This window comes from Sander lucioperca, chromosome 21 (assembly GCF_008315115.2).
Source record: "Sander lucioperca isolate FBNREF2018 chromosome 21, SLUC_FBN_1.2, whole genome shotgun sequence".
In the NCBI taxonomy this organism is placed as follows: Eukaryota; Metazoa; Chordata; class Actinopteri; order Perciformes; family Percidae; genus Sander; species Sander lucioperca.
Genome location: NC_050193.1, coordinates 13,506,378 through 13,517,516, shown reverse-complemented (window position 1 = coordinate 13,517,516; position 11,139 = coordinate 13,506,378). Strand labels below are relative to the sequence as shown.

The 11,139-nt window shown below is 39.2% G+C and overlaps 2 protein-coding genes across 3 annotated transcripts; both read right to left on the bottom strand.

The window, feature by feature from the left end:
• Positions 1-776: 776 nt before the first annotated feature.
• tmem11 (transmembrane protein 11) lies at positions 777-3,974 on the bottom strand. 2 transcript variants are annotated; one of them, XM_031320774.2, is made up of 3 exons: positions 3,795-3,965; positions 3,341-3,509; positions 777-1,915 (listed from the first exon to the last, which is right to left on the bottom strand). In XM_031320774.2, the coding sequence occupies exons 2-3, from the start codon at positions 3,385-3,387 to the stop codon at positions 1,399-1,401; spliced, it is 564 nt and encodes a 187-aa protein (XP_031176634.1). In that variant the 5' UTR covers positions 3,388-3,509; positions 3,795-3,965; the 3' UTR covers positions 777-1,398. The 2 variants fall into 2 exon arrangements, with proteins under 2 accessions (XP_031176634.1, XP_031176635.1); XM_031320775.2 differs by lacking the exon at positions 3,341-3,509 and having other exon boundaries at positions 3,795-3,974.
• Positions 3,975-6,043: 2,069 nt separating this feature from the next.
• On the bottom strand, positions 6,044-11,109 carry natd1. Its single transcript, XM_031320776.2, has 3 exons — positions 10,764-11,109; positions 9,437-9,555; positions 6,044-7,945 (listed from the first exon to the last, which is right to left on the bottom strand). Exons 1-3 carry the CDS (start codon positions 10,861-10,863, stop codon positions 7,829-7,831), a joined length of 336 nt encoding a protein of 111 aa, XP_031176636.1. The 5' UTR covers positions 10,864-11,109; the 3' UTR covers positions 6,044-7,828.
• Between the last annotated feature and the right edge of the window lie 30 nt (positions 11,110-11,139).

The following is an 11,139-nucleotide window of genomic DNA, read 5'->3' as shown; positions in this document are numbered from 1 at the left end:
ATTTTCATTAAAAACTGAACTCTTTGCAACCCAGCCAGTCCTTTGAAACCAGTGTAATACGTGTTATAGATTTCCTTTGTCAGAAATTGACAAAATATTGTGAAGGCAAGACTTTTACATTTCCGTGATAAACTGCTACCAATAACAGCCGTCTATTGGCATATGTGATCACACTACTTACTGAAACACCACCAGCTGTCAAACCTTGAAGTTTACAATTTATTTATTACATTGTTTTATTGACCTTTGAGGGATTTACACAAAATGATTTAGGAAACTCTTCATGAACACGTTTTAATTTGCTCAAATCCTGCTGGCAAAGTCAACAATCTTTAGTCTGCTTGTAATGGACATTTAAATAAAATGTACTTTAAATCAGTGACTAACAAGATTACGGTCACTCTTGGTATTCAACTAATTCATATCTAAACTCCACTCTATTATTAAATTGTTGAAAGTCTCTTGTTATATCACAACTCATCCTTTACTTTGTCTATACTTCTACCTCCTCCTCCTCCTCGGACCCCAAAGTTTAAAACTGCAGGTCTAGACAGCAACTCATAACTAGCACCATTGGATAAACATACACAAGAAAGTATAAATTTATAATTTGCTGTGCAATTGGTATCTGTTGTGTCAAACATTGTTTATATTTAAATTTCAATTATAATGGCTTGATGTCAATGTAATATACATTATTAGAAGCATGTGTGAAATGTGGCTTTGTAAAGTTGGTGTTATTGTAGTGTTTCAAAAGAGGACATTGAGCCATAGCATTGTCACATAAGATCTTTCTTGCACTCTTTTAGACAAAAATATCTACATGAACAAGACACAATCTCAAATAAGTTGCAGTTATTTTCTCTTTTCTGGACATCATGTAGAATCCATTTAACGAAAAAGGTAAAATAAAATACTGAAAAGGTAGTTTGAAATATTCTAACGTTTAATGAAAGGGTGATGTAATGATCAGCAAGAGAGGGGTACAGTAAAATTACGAGGGAAAGGGGAAAGAGCTCGGTACCCAACACATGTCGGTCCGTTTCAACTGCAATACAATTCAATCCAGATGAACTGCTGCCATACCCTTGGGCACTTGCTTGTGTGTCAAGGATACAGGTGGAGGGTGCAGGGGAGGAGGCGCAAGGGTACTACACAGATAAGTGTGCTGTTGTTGTCACACAGAAGTAAAGAAAAAGAAAAAACAATTCCTTCTAGTTTAACTATATCCCTCTGATCATAGTTCAAAATGGAAGCACCCACCATGTGAGGAGCTAACTGCTGGGCCTGATCGTGACTTCCACTTTTCTTACATCGGGGGGGAGGGGGGGGATAGGTTCTGTTTCTTTTTTTTCTTCCTTTTTTTCTGTTGGTTCTTAAATCCTCTTCAGAGTGCACTCATACCGCATAGAGTTCGTAGATCTTCTTGGCGCAATACGCCAGGGCAGCCAGTGCTATCGTATTATGGAGTCTCTTTCTGTGGACGTCATCTCTGCGTACCAACACCACGGGCGTCGAGGAGGTGAGTGTATGCAGGGGCAGCCGCGAGAGTTTTTGGCTGTCGTATTCCACCTGGTACTTGCAGCAGGGATCAAATTGCCATGAAATCCCATAAAGGGCAGAGCAGGCCACACTGAGGGCGCCAGCGGGCAACGCCACATAGCGCGAGTATTCAACAGGCAGTGAAAGTGGCGTCAGGAGGCAAGCAGCACCTGACAACACGGCCGTCTTGTGCAGGCAGTTGCCCACGGTAATCCAACGGGCCGTTTCATCTCCGATGCGGGTGGGCTCAATGACAATGTATTTATACTGGGCCTCCAGCGCCTGCTCCAGCTCGTACTCAAACTGGTCCTGCGCATTCTCCCCGTTGTAGATCTCGTGCACAATGTAGCAGTCTGTCGCCGCCATCACTCCCCTTTTCAAAAACAGAAAGAACAGCAGGGAACAGTGAGAGAAAGGATAACGAGTAGAATATCAAGACTTGACATATCTAAGGCTTGTTTGCCTCCATTTTTACACCAACCTGCCCATTTGTCATGGACCCGTGAATAGTTTATGTCTAGAATGGTTTGCATTTCTGTTCCATCAAAACTCCCTCCATATTATTGAATTTGTAGTGGTGTGTTGCATTTCACACGTTGAACCAGTCTTCTGTCGTAATTTCGATGTTAAGTTCACTTTCCCATTTGGCCTTGATATTACATAGTAGAGGGAGCTGTTCAGTCTCTTAGCTTTTTGTATAGCACTGAGATTACTTTGAATCCTGTTCCATTACGTCAAGTACTTCATTTTTGAGGTTTGTATTTCCTTTATAAAATGATCCCTCATCTATAGATATCTAAAAAAATGTTCAATTATTTCAAATGTGTACACTTGGGTTGCGTAAGTAATATTGCTCCATATTGTTTTACATCAATTCATGAAATGTCACAATCACCAAATGGTCATCACGTTTTCGGAGCTTAGCTAAGTGCTGTCAACAAAATACTCTCTCCAACAGACAACAATCTCCGTTTGAAATATGGAATGACACATAAAACCTAGCATTTGTGGATCTGTAACCAACAACTTTTATTTATTTATTTTTTTATCTTATACAAATACATTGTTTACGTTTAGCTGATTAATCAACTACTATTTTCTGAAAACTGATTTCCGGTGGTTTGTAAAATATCTTTAAATATGACAAACGTGTGTGGATCAGTGACACCACTCTGAGGCCTTCCTGTACATGTTGACAAGATGGCAAACAAACCCTAACGAGATAGACACCAAGCTTATTCGACTTTTTAAAGACAGCGGAGCATTGGCTAAAGGAGTACTGGGGAGGATCACAGTGGGGCATAATGTAGCTGAGCGTCGGTTAGATAACGACAACACGTTAGCTAGTTTTAGCTGACTCGCTCGCATGGTAAAAAGTTGGAGGACTGGTCAGCTAAGTTGAGGACCGTTTTACTTTTGAAACAGGTCGACAAGCAGCGGGCAATACTGTTAACTCAGCCAGAATTGTGTAGCATGTGAGCCGTGGCATATCACACCAGCGTTCGCCACAACGAACGGTTAAACGCAACTTTTCCCACGGTGATCGGCTGGTGTGAAATAACCAAAACATCACATGAGCTGTTAGTTTATTTCCTTGCTAACGTTAGCTAGCTAGTTGTGCACGTTAGCCTGCTAACGTTAGCTAACCCTGGGATAAAATCCCGACTTGTCGTGTTGGCATTTCACCCTAAGTCTCAAACGATATGCATGTTCGGGGTCTGGTGAATGGCGACATCGACAAAATTATGTATCATATTAAAACATTTTTGTTTAATAACTAAGATGTTTAGTAACTGACCTCTCCCTGCTTACTGGGACACCGCGCCTCCTTCCCAGCGACGCCATGTTGGAGATACAACCGTGATTGCAGTTGACGTATGAGAGCACCAAGCCTTCTGGGTAATGTAGTGTGTCAAGGCAGTCGTCGCATCACTTCGACTTGAATGAGGACTACTATTCCCATGAAGCTATAAAGCAAGAGTACCTGCCTTTACGTATTTTATAATAGCACATAGAAGTTTGAGAGGTCAGACCATATTATGAAGCTAACACAGATAAACGGAGGTATGTTTGTTCATCATTTATCAAGTAACTATATTAAAACTAAACAGCAAATACAGCAGCTATTTATATTTTTTTAATTGTGCAAGTGGATTGCATGCATTAGTTACAACCAAAGTATGTAATATAGTGTCCCTCCAACCGCAGCCGTCTCATGATAGGATTTGTGTTTGTAGATTCTTGTTACTCACCCATATTGTGCTCTGTCTCTGTGTCACCGTGCGCAAGCATGGGCTCCCTGTCCGCGTGCTGTAACCCGAAGCGCTTTTGATGTAACAACTTTAAAAGCTACGTTCAAGAATGTGAGATCAGCTGAACCTAAATGCTGCGACTGTGACTACAATTGTAACAGCTTCAAATTCAAGCTGGCTAAATGATGCAGATATGACGAATCAATACAAATCAAATCAAATCAAATCAAATCAAATCAAAAAATATCGGATGATTGATGTTATGGTTACTTGACCTGCCATGTCGCCTCAGAACCCCCATTTAATACCACCAAGAGTCCTTTTAACTGATGTAGGCTATTTGGAGACACAGAACTATTTGTTGGTCGGTAAATGATTGGTTGATTATTGAAGGTTGGTACAGTATGTTTGGTTAGATTCTTAGGTTTGTTTACTTGCTCCAGGATCAGGTAGTTGCTGATTGAAATTAGAAAACGGTTAGAGTAGGCTACATTTTATTCGGGCAAAGGTTTTTATTTAACACTGTTTGAAATATTTTATCATAAAAAGAAAAGGGCAAATACCGGTTTAAAGGCTATTCTTCAAAGTTAGATATCAAGTTGGCACAATGCACAGCCCTAGTCCTTTATTAATGAAGTTTGTGTTGGCCCAAAACTTTTAGAACATTAACTCCCCCTGAGGTCCCTAACCCCCAGATTCCCAGAAATACGACAGAGGACATGACCGCAGTGTCCTGGTAGCCATAGCCCTGGCTTACATGAGACGCTCTATGATGAGAGTCCCAAAGAATCTGGGTATCTCAGCTGGGTTTGTGGGTGAACTGTTGCGCTGAAAAACAAGAGACGAGCAAGCAGATATCTTTCCAACTCACCATTTGAGGGGCGCTCGCCCCTATATTGTCAACAACACACAATGTGACACATAGTTCAGGTAATTCTTCATAGTGTCACTAGATGGCGCCAAAAGCAAAATGACCGTGTTTATTAAGAGCATGATATATGCTTAAAGTTACCACGATATACATTACATAGTTTAAAACAGTGGTCTTCAACGTCTTTTTTCAAGCCAAGGACCCCTTAACTGAAAGAGAGATGGAGCAGGGACCCCTTACTACAAAAATTAAGTTGCGTATTAAACTGAGCCTACAATAATGTGTAAGGCGGCCTAAAGCCTTTACATATAGGCCTACCCTTTTTCTTTTGCATAGAATACCAAGCTATTAAAATAAGTATTGTTGGCATTATTTAATAAATCATGTTTTATGTTAAACATACATGTAGCACAGTGAATCCTCAGGATGAACTGTATCTGTGGATAGTAAGCATATCATCAGTGGTTGTTTTTTCACAAATAAGTTGATTTATATTTGCTAATAATATGTTGGATTCATGTGAAGACATTTTAATTTTTTGAAGAAAAAAAAAGAAATTCAAACAATTTACAATAATTTGGAGCCCCCCCCCCTGCAGTAACTGAGGACCCCCTGTTGAAAATCTCTGGTTTAAAGTTTAAGTAGCTTTCTAATTTACTGTACATGTGGTACTTATGTAATGTATTCATCAGATTAAACTTAAGTAAAGGTGTTTTGGGGTGGACATTAAAATATTTTCCAAACAAATCAAATATTGAAACAAGCAGCAGTCCTAGTCCAGTCTGTGGTCATTCAAGGTTTAAAAACTACTGTACTGCCATGAGATTTAAATCCACCCATCCTATGAACACTGGAAAAACATAATTGCTTTTATGCCCCATTACTAAAAACTAGTTTGGCACTGTAATAACAACAACAGCTCAGTTGGCTGCACCCCTAATGAAAATCTATTTTGCAGTATCTAATCTACTCTTTAAAGTTGGCTGTATGTGCATCTTTTCCTGTTTTGTTATAAATACATACTTTGACATTAACAATGTGATGAGTATTGTTTTATTTATTTATACAAGAAGAATGGGGGAAAAAAAGTAAAACACTATAACAGGAATTGGTACATTATGGTCGAGCCACCTGTTCAAAACGGTTACATCAGACATTTGTTTCCTTTCAAGAAAAAACACACACACACACACACACACACACACACACACACACTCACACACACACAACTAAAATCATACCTTGGTCTATCAATAGGTGTGTCACCAAAAGCAAAGTTTTACAAAGGTAAAGTGGTTTCCTGCAATTACCTCAAGTGATTAAAGCAGTTGATGTGTGTCCTGCCAGAGTGTGTTGAGGAACCTGAGGTATTTTTCTCCTCAACACATGAAGATTGTCAACAGCAGAAGCTCATGAAGAGCCTAAAAAAGGGAAACCACAGTAAACCTCCTTCAGTAAAACATTTCTTCCATGATGACCTTTATCATTTTAATATCAGCTGGTGAAAGAAGCCTTGTGAGTACGAACAAAAAGGATCAAATGACAAGAAAAAAAAAACAAGTGAGTAAGCTTCGGCGATCCAGTGTCATTATTGTGATGGTGGACACAATACAATGTAAATGCCCTGAATATAACTGCTGTTTTTGAAATGCCGTTTTAAGCAGAGATATTTATCCATCTCCACGTGGACAACCTTCAGACCCAATGTATCACGAGTGCCTGTAATATTTAACACATACAATGGAGACAATTACGAGTTTTGTCCCCAGAGTTCGACTCAGTTTGTGTTCTTTGGTTTACAAATCTCTGCACCTTTGACTAATCCATTTGTGACTCCAATAATGAACGGGTACATTTGTTACTGGGAAGAGTGGATAGAGATAACACTGGAACCAAATTGAGAGTTTGGGAAAATAATGTCTTCAAAATGCAGATTGTTTTTTAAAAAATTACCCACCAATTTATGCCTATACCTCTTTGCAATTACCAAGAAAAAAAAAACCTCTTGAGTATCTTAATGTTAAAGATGCGTTTAGCATTCACAGCATAAAAATATAATACAAGTAGAGTGGACATTGAACTGTTTGCTGTGGTAATTTGATTAGTTCAAAAGAAAATGGTGCTCAGCACTGTGCATTGACCATAGAAATAGAATGAGTTAGCTCGCTACAACGGTCAGTCCGTTTGCAATGGCACATAAAAATGGCCGCCACTCCAACCATCCTGCTATGTTGATTTGAATGGGAATGTCTGTTCTACTCTCATTCTATTTTTATGAATCAGTTTACCAAAGTAGCATTTCAGCCCTAAAAACACTTTAAAGAGAGGAGAGGAAAGCAAAATAGAAAAGAAATAACAAAAAAGGTCGAAATATAAAAGTCATCAACTTTGAGCATCAGTGAAGCTATTATGGCTTCTGCTCACAACCAGTGAGTCCAAAGGACAGGAAATTTGCAACATATAAGATTTGACTCGCATCTGTTCTCATTACAGGCCTAAGGCTGCATTCCCACCAAATCAGGCGTTGTGGTGATCAGCGCAGCGTTGTGCGACGGTATGGGAGTGTCACCTAAACGACCCATTTGTATCTCCATTGTGTTCCCCACTCCATTGTGTTTAGTTTGTTTGCCAGTACGACACACTTGACATGATTGGCAGTGTCGTCGGGTTGCGTTTCTCCAAAAGTTTATTCTGTTTCAACTTTTCTTTTGTAAGCTGCTGCGTTTTTTTCCGGCATCCTCTGCAGCCTAATCGCACTAGCCATATTCACATGAATGGGGGGACTGGCGTTTTCGCCGAAACGCCCGATTTGATGTGAATGCAGCCTAACCCTTGTTTCCAGTCCATAATGGGTGGATCCTGAAGGTTTCTGTATGAGGTAACAGGCTTCAGCTTTGGTTAGTTTATTTGCTCATGTTTTTACAGCTAGTGACCAGCAGATGCAGTTCCTGTTTCTGGCGAGTGTGTATCCCCACATTACGGACCCGTAGACCCAACGTTCAGCTCATGGACGTCTTTGCCGTGAGATCAGTTGTCTCTGGAGGGACATGCCTGGAAGGTCATTTGTTGTATGTCAGCCTGTAACTCCAAAGCATGATGCCACACAGCATTTATCCCCTGGGAGTCTCTTTCTCCTCCTCTTCTCTGTCAGAGTCATGTAGGGTCATTGATAAATATGTTCAAAGTATTGAGGCTGAGGATTCTCTTTGACATATTTCTGAATGTACCAGCAGGTCAAGTGGGCTTTCAGATCCTCTTCCACCACAAAATCCATGGCTGCCTGCCATCACAGAAGCATAAAACCACATCACAACGGTTCTGACAGGCATTTTATATTTTTAATGTTATTATAATATTACAACATATTGGGCCTTTAAGAAATGAACAGAAAGATAAACGTTCTCTCTTCTCTTAAGATAATTTTGTTACTAAACATAATATACTGTGTGATCAGCAATATGGTTTCAGGGCTAATAGGACAACTTCACATGCACTTATTCAATTTGTAGAAGAAATAACAGCAATAGAACAAAAAAAATATGAAGTGGGGATATTCTTGGATCTTAAGAAGGCATTTGATACAGTAGACCACAATTTATTGATCATGAAATTATACAAATATGGATTTAGGGGGACTGCACTTTCTTGGTTAAATAGCTACTTATATAAATTGACAACAATATGTTGAACTGCAAAACCATAAATCAAAGTTAAAGGTCCCATGACATAGTGCTCTTTGGATGCTTTTATACAGACCTTAGTGGTCCCCTAATACTGTATCTGAAGTATCTTTTATATAGACCTTAGTGGTCCCCTAATACTGTATCTGAAGTCTCTTTCCCGAAATTCAGCCTTGGTGCAGAATTACAGCCACTAGAGCCAGTCCCACAATGAGCTTTCCTTAGTATGTGCCATGTCTGTGTCTGTAGCTTTTGAGGAGGAGAGAAGGGGGGGTGGGGCCTTGACCAACTGCCACTTTGCTCGTTTGAAAGCCATGATGTCTCTCTCTCTCATGGGCGGGCCAAATTCTCTGGGCGGGAAAAGCAGAGAAAGGGGAGGTAACCTTGCTCTTTATGAGCTCATAAGGAGCAGATTCCAGATTGACCCATCTGAGCTTTCATTTTCTCAAAGGCAGAGCAGGATACCCAGGGCTCGGTTTACACCTATCACCATTTCTAGCCACTGGGGGACCATAGGCAGGCTGGGGGGACTCATATTAATGTTAAAAAACCTCATAAAGTGAAATGTTCATGCCATGGGACCTTTAAAGAAAATCACCTGTGGGGTCCCCCCAGGGGTCAGTGTTGGGACCATTGTTGTTTAACTTGTATATAAATAATGTATGGGAGGGGTCAAAAAAATTGAAAACCATTTTAATCTGTTCTGGGGAAAATTTGGAACAACTCTTGGATACAGTGGAAAATGCATGTTTGATGCAAATAAACTAACACTGAACTTAAATAAAACAACATTTATAATTTTTGGTAATCATGCAATCACTTTACAATAAAAGATAAAAATAGAGAAAGGGAGTAGGACTAGGAAAGTTAGTTTATGAACTTCCTACTCCTTTTTGAACATGGGAATTTCTTATTTGAATTACTTATGATAACTTTGGTAGATTGTGCTGAGAAGTACATGTCCTTATTTATCTGTCATTTTAATTATATATATATATATATTTTTTTTTTTTTTTTTTTTTACATGTTCAAAATAAACTACTACTACAATGATGATAGATGAAAATAATGAGTTTCTTTAGGAGTTTTACCTTGGCCAGGTGCTTGGCTATTCCTCTACCTCTGTAAGCATCTGGAACTTCAGTGTGTTGCAAGTCAACTGTCTTCTTCCCAACATATTCATACAGCAGAACTGCACGATCATGAGATCCTGAGGGCAGACAGAGGTCATAGTTCTTGATTGTGTTAAGTTGGTCTCAACCCGACCCAGTTTCATACAGCTTGCAAAAGGCAACAGCAAACCCACCTTGCTGGGGGATAGTGATAATACTTAAAATGCAATTGTCAATCTTTAGAGGCAAAGTCGATTCACAAAAATTGAGCGTAAGCCCACAGGCTAAGTTATTGATCAAGTTGCAGGAGCAGCTTGAAATCTATACATAATACTGCAACTTGGCTGCACAATAAGACAAGGCATGAGTAATTTCCTTCAGTGAGCTTTCAATAAACTCTAAACAAGAGGGTTTGATACCATATGGTGCCAAAGTTAATAGCCTATAACTATAATAGAAAAGAACACATTGCCTAGCAGGTTCAGACAATGCTTGTGGAAAAGGATAATGTAGCTGGTAGGAGAGAGACAGAAATGTGATAAAGATCTTCACCTATTTGCTGTGAATACATGTCACACATTAAAAATTCATAGATATTTCCATGAAAACATTAAATTAAACTAACCTGGACATATACACACACATTTATACACTTCAAAACACCCGTTTAGTTTGTCATAAACTAAAAAGAATCAGCTTTAAACTTAAACATATATAAATCACTGTGTAAATAAAATTGGTTTGAAATAAAAGTTATAAAAAGAAGTGCCACAACCCATATATGGGTCTGATAAAAAAAATTCTAAAAATTGTCTATTCAGGGAATTTCATTTTTGTTGGTGTTTTAAGCATACATGTTGGATAACTAAGTTGTTATACGGTAACGTCACTAAAAATAATGATTGATAGTTAGGAATGTCTATTAAATTGTCTTTTGTAAGTGGAAGACATTGAAAGTTGCATATTTGCTTTCAAGAATGGAACCATCATGGGTGTATTAGAATGGAACGAAGAAAATGTTTCCGAAAAACAAGCTGGTGAAGTTACAAGTCAAGGAAATCAGCAGCTTTGACCAAGAAGCACAGTCGTCTGTTTAGTTCCTAGTGTCAGCTGACACTGAGTAATAATGGAATAAAGACGTGACATTCCGACTATGTGAATTAAATAAAGCCTCCGTGTGTGAAATGGCAGCTGGAGTTATCAATAAGGACACCGCGACGACGTTGCCAGCAAGAAAACCTAGCTACACCAACCTCTGAGCTAACATTAGCCAGCTAGCATGCTAATGTTTACATGTTGAACTTACCATTTAGTCTTATAACAAACTGCCGACGCTTTTTATCGTGTTCCACCTGGATCTGAGAGTTGTTTGCGTCGAAGACATTCGCCGGTGCTGCCTGTGCCATAGTAGCTTGCTACAGTTGACGATGACTGCTATGCTACTTTTCAGCGTTGCTAACCAGAAATGGCTACATGAAAATAAGTGATGAACGGTCAAAGCAGCACACAACACCTCATCCAACGAAATCAGCTGTGAGGTAATGTGACAGCCAGCCAATCAACGCCGGCATTGTCAGGGAGGAGAGAACAGTGCAGATAGATGTAAAAATTAAGATAATTGCAATATTAGTAACTGTTACACATAGTTATAATAACACGTTATTCTGTATTATGTTGTACAG